At 39.1% G+C, this 20757-nt stretch overlaps 1 protein-coding gene across 1 annotated transcript in view; it reads left to right on the plus strand.

Moving 5' to 3' along the window:
• The first annotated feature begins 3307 nt into the window (after window positions 1-3307).
• LOC149204985 (uncharacterized) overlaps window positions 3308-20757 on the plus strand; it is a 298358-nt gene continuing 280908 nt past the window's right edge. The window contains exons 1-2 of the mRNA XM_089394859.1: window positions 3308-3659; window positions 3750-3844. Coding sequence (XP_089250985.1) covers window positions 3782-3844 — 63 coding nt within the window. The 5' untranslated portion in view covers window positions 3308-3659; window positions 3750-3781. The remainder of the gene's footprint in view (window positions 3660-3749; window positions 3845-20757) is intronic.

Here is a 20757-nt window from a genome sequence, read left to right on the forward strand (position 1 = left end):
ATGGAGGCAATAAATGCAATGGGGACCATTGGTTCCTAAGGGGGAGGACTGATTCAGGTTGATATTGTTGGCCACCCACCTATTCCACTTGGACCCCCAACATTATTTCTTTCAGTTTCCTTAATTGTAGCACAATTTACTATTTTTGGCAGTGTTTTCAGGTCCTCAACTTCTAGAGTCGTTTTGAGGCTGTGAATGACTTTTTTGGAAAACGGGCAAACACAAGTTTGTTTGCAGTTGAAAGTTGTAGTCCTCAAATAGATCTTTCTAACGAGGTGTCGTGCACGTCAAATAGAGATCATGTTTATCCCAACGGGGCCCATAATTTTGTTGCTTCATCTCCTATGGTTAGTTTTTTGGATGTTTAGGTTTTTCCATTATTTCTCAATAATAAATAGGCTTTTGAGCCTCATTGCAACACAATTTAGAGGCATGTAGCTGCCACATCCCTTCTCAAAGATAAGCTACCATCGCCCAAGCTAGTTTATTTCCATTTTGTATATAAGCATTTTTTAGTTCTTTGATTGAGTCGAGAGGCTCATTCTACAACCCAATATGAGGGGATGTGTAAGTTTGTCCGTTTGTTAGTGCCCCTTTAAAATAAAAATATAAAATAAAAATTATGTTCTATATAGAAAAGTAATGTCAACTATAATTAAAAAAATGAATATGTTATAAAGTAAATTAAAAAAAAAGTGTGAATTGGATGTTTAAATCTTAAACTTTTAAAAAATATTTCAACAAGAGATTTAAATAAACTATTTGATGATCTATATTAACTAATTTATGTCGATATCAACTTCATATATATCTATATATAGAAAACAAGTTTTTATGGTTAAATTTTTTATTTGGTCCTATATATACTCTATTTATCATTAAAAAATATAATTTAAACAATGAAAAATAACACATTGTATTTTGCACTCTAAAAAAGTTTGCAGATCCCTCTCGGCTCATGTTAGATCTGTACTTAAGATGGATCTATGCTGGTACTAATGAAATTAAGATTTATTTGTGTTGCATCTCTATGTTTATGTTTATATTTGTATTTTGTTTCATTTTTGCATAAGTCTGGATCAACGAGAACAACAACCCCCCTCCTCTCAAGCATGTACTTGACTATTGTTGTAGATACCAAGAACATAACATGCCAGGGGCTGTTGCATTGAGATCTTGGCTGTAACCTTTGAGCTTGAACCATAGACTAACCCCCAAAATGAATTGCAAAAAGCCAAACAAACCACAAAGACCAACATCCAAGGTAAAACACAAGAGGGGACCTGCCCTAGAGTTGAACCAACATACCAAAATAACAAATATTAAAAGTCGGGCTAACCAAGAAGCTTGAACTCTCTCATGAACCAGCCAAATTCAAAGGGAAGAGGTCTACTACAAACCCGCCACTAGTTGGATAATCTTGTGTGCCTCTCCCTCTACACTCAACAAATCCTCAGACGTTGAAGTTTTTCCAACACCAAGATCCCAAACTTCACGAGTAAGCCCTCGCCATCCATTGATTCACATGGAAGAAGGGAAATGCGATAGGAAACGTCTATACAATAACTTCAAGACTAGGCTTACAAGGCCTCCCTGCGACTGACCCTTCCACTTCTCATGGCACAAAACCGCTAACATCGCTGAGCAACCACAAAGAAAAAACGAAAGACCATCGAGCGAGTTCCTTCATGAGTTAAGAGGTATTATCACACATTTAATGCATGGGGAGCATGACACACCACTCCCTCCTTTATGGGCCTTGGGATTCGATGGGGTGACTACCGCCCCCCAACCCCACTAATGCTTTGGTCATCCACACTATTGGGGTATCATTAGTTCAAATTCTTAATACACTTGCATCTTATCAATATTTTTATCAAAAATTAACTTTACTGAAATATTCAAAACATAAAATTCAGCCCAACTATTATCTCTTCTCTCACATCTCTATCTAAAAAACACACAAGAACCATCAACCACCTATGAAACTTACAACACCTTATATTTCGCTTAAAAAATGATAAAATAGTCTATTAATTAATTAATTATTATTATTATTATTATTTTTTTTATAATAATTTTAATTTATAAAACATAAATCAAACTCCTTTGAAGAACTAGATTCAATATTAACCTAATCTTTAAACATAGAAAGAAATTGTTGAATTAAGGCTTCTGTGATCCATATCAAGTTTACAATAGATTTTTCGGCGTAAATCACATGGTATTTCCCATTATAGTCGTTCCCTGATCTTGAATTATAGTCGTTGGAGGTCTGCTCTGTCTATTTAACATGCATAGCTTGATTTGCTCCTCAACTTGTCCTGATGATGAACCACACTGGTTGGTTCGAAATGCGTCGACAAATGAAATACCGTGTGATTTACACCGAAAAATCTATCGTAAAATAGAAAGAAATTGTTTCAACGTCCACGAGGTTAAAGATAGCATATGAGACAAATTGCTTCTTCATCTGCTTGATGTATTCAACCCTATTTCTGTGAAGCTTCAAAATAAATGTTCCCAACTTCTCGACAAACCTTTCGCTAAATAGATTATCCCAAAAGTTAGTTGCGAGCATATCTCTTTGATATCTTTTTTGTTCTTCCAGAAAAGTGAAAACAAAAAAACATTTCATTTTAGAATGTGAGGCCTTCAAAGACAACATGGAAAGTTATGCAGATATGCTGACAGCTAGCTCTTGGGATAATCTATTTAGCGAGGGGTTTGTCGGAAAGCTGGGAGCATTTATTTTGAAGCTTCACAGAAAAATGGCCGAATACATCAAACAGATGAAGAAACAATCTATCCTATAACCTATCTTTAGCCTCGTAAACATTAAAATAATTTATTTCTTAAATTTAAAAACACTATTTGAAAACCTATTCAATATTTACATCAATCATTTTTAAATTTAAATTAAAAACACTATTTGAAAACCTATTCAATATTTACATCATCAATAACGTACTGTTTTAATCCTACAAATATTATTTTATGACTCATTAGACAATTATTTAATAGAAAATAAATATGTTTATTTTTATTTTATCAATAAGCTAAATCGAACCTCCACTATGGCTGGTCTCAATGCTAGTGAAACTTACATGTTTATAGAGAAAAATCTCAATTTTTTTATGATTTAATTTTTATTATAAATAAAATCTTTGTGTGATGCGAAGGCCTATGAGTCAAAGTATTTTTTTTTTAAGCTGAAATAAGAATCGGTAACTAAAAAAATAAATTACATAAAATATAAAATACAACAAACCCAAGGAAGAAGAGTGCCATAAAGATAAAGTTAACTAAGGGAGAAGAGTGCCATGAAGTTAACTAGCGCTCTGAGCTTTAGGTACTGAGCGAACCGCCCGAGCTCCGGACCAAAAGCCCACAACCTTCTAAACCGTTAAATCTGTCTAATCGACTAGGATCTAAACCTGAACGAAATCAAGAAAACTCTAGAAGTCTTCTAAGTTAGCTTTCGATTATAATTAAAATTACTTTCAGGAAGGTTGTAATGTCATTGTACATTCAACAAAACTAGCGAATGCAATTTGCATTTTGGGGGTGGAAGGAAGTAGCATTTTGGGGGCTTTAACGCTGAAGCTGGCATTCAGAGTCCTTTTTCAGATGTAGAGATCACTTCGACGACTGCCGACGTAAGTAATGGATCATCCTCCCGACCATATATTATTCACCAGAGGTGCGGGTTTTCTGATAAAATTAATTCTTGTTAAACATTTGGGCAGAGAACAAGCAGTAGCATAACAAGGGGCAAGGCATGAGGAAGAGAGATCTGGGCATCCTTATTTTGGCGGCGTTGACCATATTTTTCTCTTTGCAGGTATACAAAACACGGCCATTTTAACCATCTAATTTATACATATTAATTGTTTGGACGTAAACATAGTAATTTTGCCCCTACCATAGAAGATCCAGAGGAGCTTAGCTAATGGAATCCGGCTATTTTAATGTAATTCTGCGAGTGATTTAGCTATATGAGTTTTGGCATTTTTCATTGGTTTTTTGTATTTTTCGCTCAGATGTTCAAACCCCGCTCACACTTATTTTGCATGGGTAATTGTTAGTGGTTTTATTTTGCATATTTTCCCGTTCAGAATATGTCAGGCATTCTGCTCCTGGTGAAATTGGATTTAATATGGCTGGTTAATAACATTACTGTCTTGTATAAGCTTGCTGTGGGCCTTGATTCATGCATTCTTGTATCGGTGGAAATTGATACTTACGATTCATCCGACCTTTACCCACAGGCACAATGTCTTCAAATAAATCACCTTAGCAGAGTAAAGACACATAAAAGCAAATTTTAGGTACTTAAAGGAATTCGGAAAAAAACAGTTTTTTTTTTAACTTCAACTCGGGGTACTTTGCACTGGTTATCAAGTTAGAGCAAATTGAAATAAAATCAAATTTGCTTGATATTTTGGACTACATAAAAATGAAGTTTCTTTGGAATAGATCCCCTGGTGCTTTAGGAGATCGCAAAACACTGTAGCCTAATTACTTCGACTTTAACCTACACAGATTTCTTTAGTCGAATGTTGCACCGAAGGTGTGTGTTTGTGTATCTGAAATTTCTTTTATCTTAGTGTTGTGGGTTCACCTTTATCCCAAGAGAATTGCTTAATGGAATCATTTATAAAATGGACAGGGAAATACAAGATTCATCTTATTTTAGGGGGCATTTCACATGCCCAGATTCTTGAGATTAAATTCTAGTCTTGAGCAGATTAAATTAAACCAATGCCAAATATGGTTCTTAAAGTACTCTCGAGGTCCGATGTCTCCCAGTAAATCACCTTTCTGATAGATTAAATCAGAGAAACCTTGATAATCCTATTCTTTTTCTTAGCTTCACCATTCTGTCGAGAAGTATAAGGAACAATTTGTTGCCATGAGATTCCATGAGAGCGAAAAAAATTGATGGAAGGCATTGCCAATGTATCTCCTTTCCCCATTATATTGGACACTGGAGAATGACGGAGACACTTGATCTCTTGGTTACATTGAGCTTCAACAGGGTTTTTGAATTCATGCAATTTGGCAAACACTTTATTCCTTGGATATAATGGTGTAGATTGATAGAAATTGAGGAAAAATAATTGTTAAAGGTGAGGAATTACTTAGCTTCCCTAAGAGAAGAAGTGGACACAGAACCACAAATATCATTGTGTATTAACTCAAGGGGTCTAGAGGCCCAAATTGAGTTGTCCTTTGGATGATGCTTACCCATTGCGCATTCCTCACAAATGCCATTGGGAAGGTTGATTTGTGGAAGGCCTTTAGTGGGGCAAAGATGATTCATGTGCCTTAAGGATCCATAGTTGGTCTGATTGAGATGAAAGTGCAATAGCTTACTATCAACAAAGCTGGAGGTGAAGAAGACTTCCCAATCTTGTATACATGTTTGGATTCATCACGATGTCTAGAGGCAACAACTTTGAAGCTGTCATTGATATCTTTAACAGCCCATTTATCTTGCGAACATTTCACCTTCTTATTTGTGTGATTAATGTTGTAAATGGAAAGAAGATTTTTCACACTCTAGGAACTTGGAGAACATCTTTTTATTGAGCATGATCAATTTGGATAGTACTACAACTAGAGATTGGGAGAGTTTAACATATGAACGCATTGGCCTCTTCTTTTTGGAAAACATGGAAGTTTACCTCGGAGACTCGTGTACATGAGAAGGGAGTACCCTTAGTGTGGTCATGCTTATGAGGAGATAGCTCACCCAAGTTTTTAAACAAATATCCCTTCTTATGGAACCACTTGTAAGAATGTTTGCTTTTTTATTCTTGAACCTGTAAATGTATGCCTCAGCAGTAGCAAAATCTACATTTTGGGCATGCTCCTGAGGAGATAGCTCACCCAAGTTTTTAAACAAATATCCCTTCTTATGGAACCACTTGTAAGAATGTTTGCTTTTGTATTCTTGAACCTGTAAATGTACTCCTCAGCAGTAGCAAAATCTACATTTTAAGGTTGGAGAGCTTTGTTTCAAGTTTATTGATTTGAGTGGTCTTCAAATCCCAAATCTGCTTTGCATCTTTGTTGTTTATGGATGCCGATGGACAAGATTGGGTTCCACATATAGAGTGATCAGTCCAAGAGGTTCATCTTTCTTTGCACATATAAGATTGTAGCTGTCATCAGTTGCAACTGGCAGTGGCCTCTACAAATACATCCATCCATAAACCTTTATGGTGAAGTTGAGCTGCCATTTGAACAACCCATGCGTGATAAGTTAGCCCTGTCAAGGCAGGGAAAAAACCATTTTCCGTCCATTGATGGCACTATACTAGTGCAAATCTGCAGCAACTCGTGACTGAAATAAGGAGACAAATACATTCATAGACCTTTATTGTGAAGCAGAGCTGCCATCTCAACAGTCCGTGCATGATAGTTGGTGCTGTTGAGGTAGGGCAAATAACAATTTTCTGTCTATGGATGGCACTATACCGTGCAAATCTGCAGCAACTTGTAACTGAAACAAGGAGACAAAAAAGTGTGCGGTCCTTGAGGAAAGGGGGTCAAAGCTGCAACGACTTGCTTAAATTTGCCAGAAAAACCAAGAAAAAATTGTCAAGTAGGGATGCATTGGTGAATATAAAGTTTAAAAACCCTAAAAACTGGTTGCTGTCCAAAAGCATGGTGCCAATATCCCTAATTTTAGATATACAACAGCCTTGAAACAGAGCTGAAAGCTTAATTTCAGATCTGGAAAAGGCCTTAAAGAGTGCTGGATAGATGAGGAAAAATCCATTTTAGTTCCATTTTAGTTCTGATACCATGTTAAAAATCATGAAGATCCAGTGCATTCTCCAACAAACCCTAATCGAATAAGATAAACAAGCTGAAGTATAACAATGCCTTAATGATGAACACATAAGGTTCGTGTGAGTGTCCAACACAAGTGAAATAGCATAGGTTCCCTTAGGCAAAATAACGAAGAAACTCATTTGAATGAGATAATTTAAACAGTCTTGAAACAGAGCTGAAAGCTTAATTTCAGATCTGGAAAAGGCCTTAAAGAGTACTGGATAGATGAGGAAAAATCCATTTTAGTTCTGATACCATGTTAAAAATCATGAGGATCCAGTGCATTCTCCAACAAACCCTAATCAAATAAGATAAACAAGCTGAAATATAACAATGCCTTAATGATGAACAAATAAGGTTCGTGAGAGTGTCCAACACGAGTGAAATAGCATAGGTTCCCTTAGGCAAAATAATGAAGAAACTCACTTGAATGAGATAATTTAAACAGTCTTGAAACCGAGCTGAAAGCTTAATTTTAGATCTGGAAAAGGCCTTAGAGTACCGGATAGATGAAGAAAAATCAATTTTATTTCTGATACCATGCTAAAAACCATGAGGATCCAGTGCATTCTCCAACAAACCCTAATCCAACACGATAAACAAGCTGAAATATAACAATGCCTTAATGATGAACACATAAGGTTCATGAGAGTGTGCAACGTGAGTGAAATAGCATAGGTTCCCTTAGGCAAAATAATGAATAAACTCACTTGAATGAGATGATTTACAAATGAGGAAAGTGGTGTATTTATGCCAACTTCACTAGGGTTAAGGCGCTAGCCCCAAGTAGTATACTAGGCTGACCTTACCATAAAATACAATAAAGGTTAATAATGGGTATAACAACCCACAACCACCCACAAGTTGGCCCATAAAGGGCCTCAACCACCCACATATTGGATTGGAATGTGGTCAGAAGTGAAGATTTGCCAAAATATCTTAGATTGTCAAAAACTTGTTGCATGTGAGTGCTCCCATCCATTAGTTCTATTAATTGTGTGCTTTGGATTGGCCACAATGGGTTATCATTGATTGTTGCCCTGCTTGGGTTCTTTAGGATGCTTTGTTTCGTAAATGGCCAAAGGGATGATTAGCAACTCATGAAACCGATGGACTTTAGGAGTCCTAAACAGGGGTCAACTCCTACACATTTCACGACACCCTCTTATTGCTTTACTAGCCTTGCACTGAGGCCAACAACCACCTAAAGCTTTGGAATGCACAAGTGAGCTGGCGAGTATTCTTTAGGAGATACTATGCTCATGGTCCATTGTTATGAACAAAATAATCTATAAAATAATAAAAAATAAAAAAAATTAATATTGTATAAATTATTTTGTTCATAACATTGCCACCTTCTCAAAGATGCTTTGTCCTCAAAGCATAATGAAATTCTCTTTTATTGTTGCGTATGACACTTTGACATGTGTAGCTTGTAGGTAGTACTATTTTAGCATTGGGGTTTTTCCATTTCCCCTTCACATTTCTTCTTCTTTATTATAATAATAATAATAATAATAATAATAATAATAATCATAGTACCCTTTATACTAGGGAAAAAGGGGCTCCTAGAAATTGGCTAGGTTGGATCCATGCCCATTTTTGCTCCCGAGTGTTGGCCATCTTAAGCTTAGAGTTAGAGGCATCATAAAAGAATTACAAAACAATCTATGGTGTTGCCAATGCTTCTTTCTCCTCTAAAAGGGTCACACAAGTGTTACCTACAAAGTGACCAATTGTTGACTAATCACTTTCATGGCTGTGAAGTGGAATGCCTTTGATTAGATCATGTGCCATTCTATTTTGAAGAAGACAATCGAGAGCTTTTGTAACCATTACATAGAGGGTAGGTCCAAAGGGGCAACCTTATCGGATAGATACTAAATGATCTGTTTCTTCAAAGTTCAGATATAGCTTGATCAATGGTGAGGCTTGTAATGGCTTCCGAGAAGAGAGTTTCCATTGTGTTCACAACAAAAGGGGTCCAATCCTCTAGGGTGAGCATTGCAGTGATGGAAGGATGTCAGTCATTTTTAATGAATAGGGCCTCAAGACCTCAAGAATAGCCCATTTCATACCTTCCCAAACTTCAGTTACATTATCGAGAGTGAATCTTACTCTAATGAGCCAGTTTGCTTAGGCCTAATAATTTTTAGCAAGATGTTTATCATTTGTAGTGCAAAAGCCTTGACTAGGATTTTGTAAGGCACATCGAGTAACATGATCAACTACTAATTGATGATTACTTTGGGGTCTTTGAGCTTCAAAATGAATTTTGTCAAGCCCGTTTGATGTAGTTGCTTATATGCTATATTTGAATATCTTCTCTATAGACTTTGAGCAAATTTGGCCCCACATAATCCCTTCTGAGTTTATAGAATTCGCCTCGGTAGCCGTTAAGGCTAGGAAACTAATCATTGGTTATTTCCTTCAATGCTGCTGCCAACTCATCCAAATTCAATTTTAGATCACATGATATTTTTTGCTCACATGCCAACTTTTTTTGGGATTATGTTAATATAAGCGTGATATACCTCTGAACTAAATCATCAAGTACCATTGCAATTTCTGTATAGTATTTCTAACAACAATATCTCCTTCTGTTGCAGTGTGTTTCTATGAAATTTCTTGGGATAGCTAAGTAATGATATGCTCAAGTTATTTTTCACCCATGGATAGTAAAAGAATCAAAGGGATGAAATCTATTTAAAAAAATGATATGCCAATCATCAATATTGAGGAGCAAGTAGATTTCCATAAAAGACCAAAGGTCCAAACTTATCCACTTACACCAATGGCCTTCTTGAAGTCAGCTTTAAGTTTTCTCATCATGTACTTGTGAAAATCAAAGGCTGGGTTTGAATTAAAAAGGCTCACAATAAAACCCAATTGTAGGGTCTTGTAATCTGACTTTGTTAATGAGCCGTAAAATTTCTTCAAACAATAAACTATTTGATTTAGTAAAGCTGCCTTTCCCCACGTCCTTACAACATCGGTCTTGACAAAAACATGACGTGCAAGATAGGTGACTTTTCTCTTCATAGCATCTTCTAGAATGTATTTGTTTGCTTGATCATTTTCTTCCCAAGGCATCCATGTGCAACAGATCTTTGTAATTCCCGAAAGCATGGTCAGAAATTATAATAGAAAATACCACATAGACAATAGCCGACTCCAATATCAAGATACACAGCTGATGCATTGCTTCTATTGACAAGAAAAGTTTCGTTCTGTTCTTTAATCTTCACTGAGGCTTCATACAATTTTATATCGTTCCTCCTCAGCAAGATCTTTCCAAGTTGATGAATCCCTTGCTCTAGGCACATCGATATAACAAAGACTATAAAAAGAGCTGCAATCTCCACGTGGTGCATACTTGAGGGATTCTTTGTCTACTTCTTCTACCAGTGATCTCTATCAAAACAGCAAGAAGCCCTTCTCAACACAGGGAACAACGATAGACAACATAGACCAACCATTGTGTGAAAATTTTTAAAATCATTCTTTTCTTGCAAGCATTGAAAGTTACCCATCTCTCAACAACTTCAACTATATGATTGGTAAAACTTCTGTAATTATCCATCTTAGACAAATAAAGAAATCCACCACCAATTTTGGACAATGCCCAAGCAATGTTGAATATTCTCTGAACAGTACATTGGGGCAAATAGCCCATCACAATACTTACAAGCATGGCCATAACCCTCTACATGGGAAATGCCAATCTATTACTTTGCATTAGAGAAACCTTTTCCATGTTTTTGGTTATTCTATGAAGAGCTGTGGCCATGGTTAGGGCAAATTTGTGGCTATAGCATGAGGTCCTTAGTTGAAGCATTTCCAACAACGCAGTAAGACAATTTTTGATAATGATAATCACACTGTTGAGAAAAAGGGTACCAAGGAGATGTTTCCTAGTGCTTTCTGCCTTTTGGCCTAGGAAAACACAAGAAAGACCTTTTTTTTTAACCACATGGTGAATCGGTAACTGCCAGTCCTAATCTATGGGAGACCCAGGATCAATCCTCGTAGCTGCCTCTATAACACCAGGAGTACATCCAACCACCTGCAAGTCGGGTATACTAAGATCCTATGATTTTAGCAAGAGCAGACTCACGTGCTGCCAAGACGGGATTGGGGAATCCGCCCCTTTAGCTTCCACCACAGCAGGTCAGTGTACTCAATGATATTTGAACTTCGGTCTCCCAGGCTTCGCCCAAGTGACTTACCACAAGAAATACCTTTTTAATAAGTGACTTTATGAATTATTAAAGACATGTGACTTTTAGTCACTTTATAAAGTTCAAAAATTACTAAGTACTTTATTATATTAAAGTTACTTTATAACGTTAAAGTGACTTTATGTTTTTAAAGTGGCTTCATGAGAAAAAGGTACAAGGTACAAAAACAACTTTAAAGTGACTAGGGTAGTCATTAATAAAGGGAGAGACATGAAAAAGTGGTCAATGGGAGATTAAATCTCCACCCTTGATCAAGGAGAGCTGAGATCTAATCTCAGCCATTGATCATAGGGTTAAGGCTTCACTTCATTATGAAAACTAAATAGGGTGAAAAGGCATAGGGAGCTCATTCATTCTTCGAATGTAGAGTTGGAGAATAGGAGAGGAGAACAGGAGGCTGAGATAACTTCTACCCAAGGAGGCTGAGTTAGCTTCTACCCAAGGAGACTGATATAGCTTCTATTTAAGGAGGCTTATTATTCTTCATGTGCAAGTGTTGAAGAAAAGAGCAAGGAGGACAAGAAGGTAAGGAGGCTGTGAGAGCCATTTGTTAAAGGAGAGAACAAGCTACAGCAAGGGAAAATTATCACTGGTCTGAGTTTCAAGGCTGGTGGAGCAGCACACAGCCCGAGGTAAAAGATCAGAGGCTCCAGCGCAAGTTTCTAGACAGAAAAGGTGGACAGACAACCCGAAAATCAAGGAGATAAGAGGTAGCTTTAGTGAGTTTTTAAGGCACATATCCAGCGCAGATTTCGAGCAAGGGTCTGTGCATTTTTCAAGGCAGTAAGAGCATTAAATAGCAGAACTGACTGCGTGGCTTTTTAGGCAGAGTTTTAACGGTCTGTTGCAAATTTTCCAGGCATGAAAATCTGGCAGAAACATTGGAACTCGAGGAGATTTATCAGTCTGGCACACAGTTCAAGGACCTGTAAGGACTGACTCTGGCTCAAATTTCTAGAGCTGGAGTTGTTTGACAGTGGCACAGAAATTGAGGGCAGAGATTCCTGAACTGTGCACAAGTTCCCAGAGAGGTGCAATTTAAATATGGACTAACGGAGCGACAATTGCTGAAATATGTTCATATTGCTAGAAGAGCCAAAGGCTCAACGGGTCAGGTCCTATTGCAATTACTTGAAATGCGTTTGGATAATATTCTTTTTTGATTGGGTATGGCTCCCATAGGCGGATGGAACAAATTTCAAGGGAGAGATAAGTCCTTTGATGTGTAATTTAATGTTGTAATGATTTCTCCGAGGTAAGCAATAAAAGCACCTCCTAGATTGGTTTTCCCCTTGTGGGTTTTTCCAGGGTCAGAGATTGACCAAAAATATCAGAGGTCATTTATGTGTGCATGCTTGTGTTTCTTATCGGCTGAAAGTGAAAGGCAAAATTATTGGTAGCCTAGAGTGTTTATGTTGAGTTTTATATTCATGTTTAACCGTGAAATAAAGTTTAAACCATGGGGTTGGGCATTAAACATTGTTAATTTTAGGTATGTTTTATGCTTAGAGCAATTGACTTCAATTTTTCATTTTAGCTCAATATCAATTCCAGATTAGCAATCACATCAGTATGATAGTAAAGTGCAGATAGAACATAAACATAAACATCAGAAAACAAGTCAAGACAAGAGGATACAAGATGTGGCACCAACCAGGGACAAACCCCAATGTGGGAAAACCCTTGATCAAGTCTTCTTATATTCTTCAATAGTTCAGCAGAGAGAGAGATAGTACATATACATCAGAAGTCAACACTTTGACTTGTCAAGATCAGACATCAGAGATCTTCACCATGAAGATGACAAGGACTGCAGTTCTGAACTCGGGTGAAGGCAAACATTCTTCAACCGATTCTCCAAGGTGATTCCATCACCATGCTGCACCTAGCTAGCAGTCTGATTCTCAATGCAATAATACCAACCCATGACAATAGCACTGCCCATCTCATATTGCAGCAACATCATTCAGCCCTCTAATGGCTTCAGCAGTATGACAGCTCCATGTATTATGCTAATGATCTGGGACCTCAAATACCCATACGAAATATTGACTGTGGTGTTACGGCCTACGCGCTATAGCACATTTTTCCTCTGCTGCTCACAAGGAAGTCTGTACCTACATACATCATCAGCTCATTAATCTGCCCTCTAACAGTCCCTTTTTGCTGCTCCAAAGGTTTCCAACCAAGATCTTCAACACAGTGACTACATTCACTGTTCATAGCCTTCACCCCTTCCTCCATCCAAGTGACTGTACTCTATACCAAGGTCTGCAACATACAACACTTATGCCCTTGCATTTATGTCAACACAGCCCTAACATATGCAGTCCAAGCATGCTTTGCTGGACAGACTTTAACACATACCTTTCAGCACTCTTCTCCACACCGTACAAGCCATTTTCAGACCGACCTTGTCTGCCTGAAGCTTGACGCTGTCCCTGTCCAAAACGGAGGTCAGATTAGGCATCATATAGCTGTGGTATGACTGCGGCTGGGGCATGCTTGAATAGACTTCCTTTTGACTGCGTCTAGGGCCAGTTAAGGCCTCCTCTTTCCAGCGTATAGGAATCCTCCTCTTGCTGCAAAGAACCCTCATTGACTGCGGATTATATCACCTTGGAGGACTGTGGTTAGTGCAGCATAGAGGCCTCTTGAAACTGCGTATTAGAGGACTGCATCTAGGGCTAGTTAAGGCCTCCTCTTTTCATCGTATAATAGCCTTCTTCAATACTGATGTAGGGCAGCATCTAGTGTGGAATAAGGCCAGCAGTTAGGGTGAATCTGGGCTGTGGCTAGGGCTCTTTTGAACAACGTGTAGGTCTCTCCTTAAGACTGCATATAGGTGCCTTTTAGGACAACGGATAGGGTCTCTTCTAGACCAGCGATTAGATCTCTCCTTGCTGCGTTATGGAGGCCTCCTTCACTGCGTTAAAGCCTCCTCCATGACAGCGTTAAGGTCTAGGGCATCCTCTAGGGCAGCGTATCCTCTTTAGATCTCTCCTCCCACCAAAACCCAAAGATAAGTGGAGAGGAAGAGATCACAAGAGGTGTGTCTAAAATGACTTGCAAGCCACCTTTATTTATAGTGCAATGTTGAGGATAGATGGGGGTAATTTGGTTGTTGGCCGACCTTGATGAATTGTTACATAACCCAAATATATTCATATCTCTATGAATACATGTCGGAATCAGATGACTTTAGATCAATCCTACACCTCTCGATGAGAGGAATCCAAGAAAAATATCAGCTGCCATAAATAAGAAGACCCACATGGATTTTGGCCCTAGTTGCCAATTTTAACACTCCCTCTCAACTAGGGAGAACTCCATCGGCTAATCCATCTGCTAGACTGTACTATCTCTACCATCAACGCAATGCCCTTCTTTGCTCTGCTGAACTATGAAGAAGAAGAAGTGATCAAGAATGCTACTGACTCGAAGTCAGTCCCATATAAAAGAGAGTGTTTCATACCACTCTTAGTGATCCGAAATCAGTTCCAAATAAAGAGAGTGTATCATACCACTTTTACTGATCCGAAATCAGTTCCAAATAAAGAGAGTGTATCATACCACTCTTACTGATTCGAAATCAGTACCAAATAAAGAGTGTATCATACCACTGTTACTGACCTGAAGTCAGTTCCAATTGATCCGAGATCAATATCATCCTAGCATAGGGAGTATGGTAGTTACACGATGCGTCCATCGGTACCACTGTGGTCCCTATCCTCATTTCCTTACTCATTGGCCATATGAGAGGTACTTCCCATGAGTCCCAGACTACATGGGTAGGATGTCTCAACAGGAGAAGGATGAATTACTCATCCTACCTACCTGTCGCTAGGGGTATTCGAGGGGAAGGCTGAACCACTCACCCTGTACACAACAAATCACTAGGGGAAGGCTGAACCACTCACCCTATGACTGTGTCTCAGCAGGAGAAGGATGAACCACTCATCCTGCCTACATAGCAAACCACTAGGGGAAGGCTGAACCACTCACCCTATGGTTGCTCATCGCTCCAAGAAGTACCCCCAAGCCCCCTGGAGTTCCCAGAGCTCAATGTCCATATTATATTGGACCTTCAAGAGAGAGTCTATCCACGACTCCTAGTCGTTCTCGGAAAGTCAAGAATTTGACTTTTCCTAGGGGCTTCATCTGAATATAGGCAACCTGCACATCAGTCCCAAAGTGATGGAACCTTCTTGCTCCATGTTGTACCATATCCCAGATAAAATGGTATCTGATGTCTGAATACTTGGAGCGATCATAGAACACGGGATTCCTCAGCAATCAAATCCCCCTCTGGTTGTCACAGAAGATCACGACGGTATCCAACACGTGTCCAAACAGCTCACAGAAGAGCTTCCATAGCCAAACAACTTCACAAGAGGCTATACTCACAACTATGTATCCGACTCATCGGTGCTCAAAACAACCAATCTCTCCTTCTTGCTCATCCAGGATATCGAAGCAGAACCAACACCCATAAGTGCTCTTGCGATCCTCCACACTCCCTGCCTAATCGACATCAGAATGATCATGCAGCTTCACATTTCCGGTAGTTAATCTCAATCCATGAGAGATTGTGCCCTGAAGATATCTCAAATGATTCTTGGCACCAGTCCAGTGAGGCTCAACCATATATGAGCTCAACATGCTAACTGCAAAACATATATCCGGATGAGAGTTCACCAAGAATGTCAATGCTAGTATGAGTTTATGAAACTCAGAGGCATTTCCCAAATTAGGTCCGTTAGCACTACCGCATAACTTCTTAAAGTTAAACTCCATCGGGGTAGTCACAGGCTTGCAATCCACCATTCCAAATTCGGAATCCAACTCCCTCTGACATTTGTAAATGAGAGGGTTTGTACACATCAGAAAGAGGTCGTCCACATAAAGTACCAGTATGAGAGGTCTGTCATCCACAACCTTAAAGCTATGGTTTGGATCGGTTTCACTCCTAGTGAATCTCAGCTTCATCAAATAGCTATCAATCCTCTCATACCAAGCCCAGGGTGCTTGCTTTAAATAATAGAGAGCTTTTGAACCTGCATGCATGAAATTTCTGATCATGAATCTCAAACCCCTCGGGTTGTCCCACATCTGTGGTCTTGCTATTACATGAGGGGAATGGTCCCCTTGTAAGTTTTCCTTTGGTACATCTTGGACGTGTACCTTCATGCTCTTCTTTAATTTAGGCATCCCTATCGACATCTGTCTCACATCGGGTAGAGCACCTCCGATGCCATAGAAGAGATGTCTCACACGACACGGTCCCCATTGGACTGCCTGCAACTTGATACAAATTGCCAACCCTGAACCCAAGAGTAAAAGCATCTTGAAATTTCCTTTTTCAAATACGTACCTTTTCATCGATGAATGCCACCTTGAAACCTTTGACTTCCATTGCTGAAATGGACACCAGGTTCTTCTTGAGATTGGGTACATAAATAATTTCTTGTAAATGAATCGTGCTACCCTTATTCAATTGAAGGGTAGCATCCCCTACATCCTTTTCGGTATAGGTGGCATTGTCTCCAAGAATAATCTCCAAGATTGTTTCTTTCTTTGTCATATTAGAGAGCGCTTCCTTGTGAATCCAGTGAAGTGCCTTGAGGAACCACTATCAATTTTCCCAACGAGTCTGGTGGAGAGGGCCGACATAATATAATACTTAGAAGCAACATTTGATTCGTCATACCTGGAGTTCCTTGCTTTCTTGAAGAGTCGACCATTTCCTTGATGACCTGCATTCTTTTTATTCCTTTGCCATTGTACTTGTCATTCCCCTGATCATTGAAGATGCCCCTGGAATGATTGTGATCATCATCATGTGATGTGTCCCTTCTATTTGGACACTTCCTCGTAAAATGGCCAAACTTATTGCAAGCAAGGCATTTGCCTTTCCTTCCACCCTTAGTGTACTTGTTCTTTGTAGCAGCTGGTGCATTAGATGGAGGCTCAAGGATTTTACCCTTCATGTAATCCAACACTTCTTACTCTTCCAATGCCAGATTCAGAGACATCTTCCATCCGTGATAGACTTTTTACGAAGCTTGACTTCAGTCGGGAAGAGGGATGAGGAACCCATTTAGCCTTTGACCTTGTCCAACTGCCTTCGGTGATTTCTCTTTCACTCTTGCTTGGGCTTTGTCTTCGCCTCAACTTTGATACCATGTTAATTTTAAGTATGTTCTATGATTAGAGCAATTTACTTAAATTTTTCATTTTAGCTCAATATCAATTCCAGATTAGCAATCACATCAGCATGATAGTAAAGTGTAGATAGAACATAAACATAAACATCAGAAAACAAGCCAAGACAAGAGGACACAAGATGTGGCACTAGTCAGGGACAAACCCCAATGTGGGGAAACCCTTGATCAATTCTTCTTATATTCTTCAATAGTTCAGCAGAGAGAGATAGTACATATACAACATAAGTCAACACTTTGACTTGTCAAGATCAGGCATCAGAGATCTTCACCATGAAGATGACAAGCACTGCAGTTCTGAACTCGGGGGAAGGCAAACATTCTTCAATCGATTCTCCAAGGTGATTCCATCACCATGCTGCATCTAGCTAGCAATCTGATCCTCAATGCAATAATACCAACCCATGACAATAGCACTGCCCATCTCATATTGCAGCAACATCATTCAGCCCTCTAATGGCTTCAACAGTATGACAACGCCATGTATTATGCTAATGATCTGGGCCCTCAAATACCCATATGAAATATTGACTGTGGTGTTATGGCGTGCGGCCTAACACACAATTTTCCTCACAAGGAAGTCTGTACCTACATACATCATCAACTCATTAATCTGCCCTCTAACAGTCCCTTTTTGTTGCTCCAAAGGTTTCCAACCAATGTCTTCAACACAGTGACTACATTCACTGTTCATAGCCTTCACCCCTTGCTCCATCCAAGTGACTGTACTCTGTACCAAGGTCTGCATCATACAATACTTATGCCCTTGCATTTAGGTCAACACAACCCTAACATATGCAGTTCAAGCACGCCTTGTTGGACAGACTTTAACACATACCTTTCAGCACTCTTCTCCACATCATACAAGCCACTTTCAGACCTTCCTTGTCTGCCTGAAGCTTGATGATGTCCCTGTCCAAAATGGAGGTCAGATTAGGCATCATATAGCTGTGGTATGACTGTGGCTTGGGCGTGCTTGAATATACATCCTTTTGACTACGTCTAGGGCCAGTTAAGGCCTCCTCTTTCCAGCATATAAGAATCCTCCTCTTGCTGCAAAGAACCCTCATTGACTACGGATTATATCACCTTGGAGGACTGCAGTTAGGGCAGCATAGAGGCCTTTTGAAGTGTGCCCAAGCACTGTAGCTTTTGTGGTATTGAAGTACACTTCAATGGTATATATGTTTTTGGGCTACATTGTGAAATTGGGTTAAATAGAAGTGAAATATGTTGCCACAAATTCATATTTAGATTTAGTAAGCTTGAAAGTTCATAGGAAATATACCAGGGAAACCTCAAGGTTGAGGTTAAATTTCTGAATTTGCATTTTTGAAATTTCAACATGGTATTAGAGCTGATTGGATTGAGATTGCTTTCTTGTTGATATGAAGGCCAAATTTTAGTTGTTGAACCTAAGAGTGGTGGTTGGGTCATGAAACCGTAGTGTGCTTGAGATGAGCACTTGCACCCATGAAGGCCCAAGGGTTTGATGGGTTGAAACCCTAGTTGCACCTATGGTGAGAGTATGTTTTCACTTGCTAGGTGGTTCAACTTCTTTGATGGTTGTTATGGATTTTTTTAGTGGGCTTTTTTGCTGCAAAATCTAGCAAGCCTTGGAGAGGGATACCTTACAAGCCTATAACTAGACCAAAGTGATAATAATGGGGTAGTGGCCCACTGCTACCATAGTCAAAACCCTGTGCTCTTTACAGATTTTCATTGATGGGAGGAGTCCCGATATATGTGGAGGTCACCTAATGGATACTCTAAGGTTAAGGTATAAGGTGACACAATGAGGCCTTCTATAAGAAACACACTTTAGGCTCAAGGCTCAAATAGGAGGCAATTTTATTTCTTGAAAGAGACCTATTAAATGAGGCATAAGACCTAGGACTTGTTTAGTTTGTTGACTATTGGGGCAGCCAAAGGTCAAGGCAAGGAGAAAGGGTTTCCAATAATGATTTTCTGTGATATTCCTATTTAGTGTTTCACTAAGTGAACATCAAATTTTGCTCAATTTTGGCATAGTGCATTGTTTCACTTAGAAGAAGTGGGCCTAGGGGACCCACATTTAATTTTGGGAATGTGAAGCACCTCAACATTAGAGTTTGATGGAAGTATTGCAAATTTGGTGGAGTTTTAGTGCTGGTTATGCATGCTGATTTGACATAAGATAGAGCTGAATTAGTTACATGATTCAACACATGTCTAGAAAAATAAGAGGGCACAGTTATGGCTGATACAAAATATTTCAGATCTGTTTCATGCTTGGGAAGTGTGCCCAAGCATTGTAGCTTTTGTGGTATTGAAGTACACTTCAACGTTATTATGTTCTTGGGCTACATTGTGAAATTGGGTTAAAGAGAAGTGAAATATGTTGCCACAAATTCATATTTAGATTTAGTCAGGTTGAAAGTTGATAGGAAATATACTAGGGAAACCTCAAGGTTGAGGTTAAATTTTTGAATTTGCATTAAAAGTTGCAATTTTGAAACTTCAACATGGTATTAGAGTTGACTGGATTGAGATTGCTTTCTTATTGATATGAAGGCCAAATTTCAGTTGTTGAACCTAAGAGTGGTGGTTGGGTCATGAAACTGTAGTGTGCTTGAGATGATTACTTGCACCCATGAAGGCCCAAGGGTTTGATGGGTTGAAACCCTAGTTGCACCTATGATGAGAGTATGTTTTCACTTGCTAGGTGGTTCAACTTCTTTGATGGTTGTTATGGATTTCTTTTAGTGGGCTTTGTTGCTGCAAAATCTAGCGAGCCTTGGAGAGGGATACCTTAGAAGCCTATAACTAGACCAAAGTGATAACAATGGGGTAGTGGCCCACTGCCACCATAGTCAAAACCCTGTGCTCTTTACAAATTTTCATCGATGGGAGGAGTCCCGATATATGTGGAGGTCACCTAATGGATATTCTAAGGTTAAGGTATAAGGTGACATAATGAGGCCTTCTATAAGAAACACACTTTAGGCTCAAGGCTCGAATAGGAGGCAATTTTATTTCTTGAAAGAGACCTATTAAATGAGGCACAAGACCTAGGGCTTGTTTAGTTTGTTGACTATAGGGGCAGCCAAAGGTCAAGGCAAGGAGGAAGGGTTTCTAATAATGATTTTCTGTGATATTCCTACTTAGTGTTTCACTAAGTGAACATTGAATTTTGCTACTCAATTTTGGCATATTGCATTGTTTCACTTAAGAGAAGTGGGCCTAGGGGACCCACATTTAATTCTGGGCATGTGAGGCACCTCAACATTAGAGTTCGATGGAAAGATTGCGACTTTGGTCGAGTGTGGGGGCCACCACTAGGGATTTTCGGCCCACATGGAGAGTACGCTCTCATTGGTGCGAAATAGGTGAGGGAAATTCGATGTGGGCCCACATGGGTAGCCTTGGAGGCAAATCGACAAAAGGAAGGAGGGGCTCATTTTGCT

Source organism: Pinus tabuliformis, chromosome 1_2 (genome assembly GCF_031772625.1).
Source record: "Pinus tabuliformis cultivar Carrire ecotype Pingquan chromosome 1_2, CPIR1, whole genome shotgun sequence".
Lineage (NCBI taxonomy): Eukaryota > Viridiplantae > Streptophyta > Pinopsida > Pinales > Pinaceae > Pinus > Pinus tabuliformis.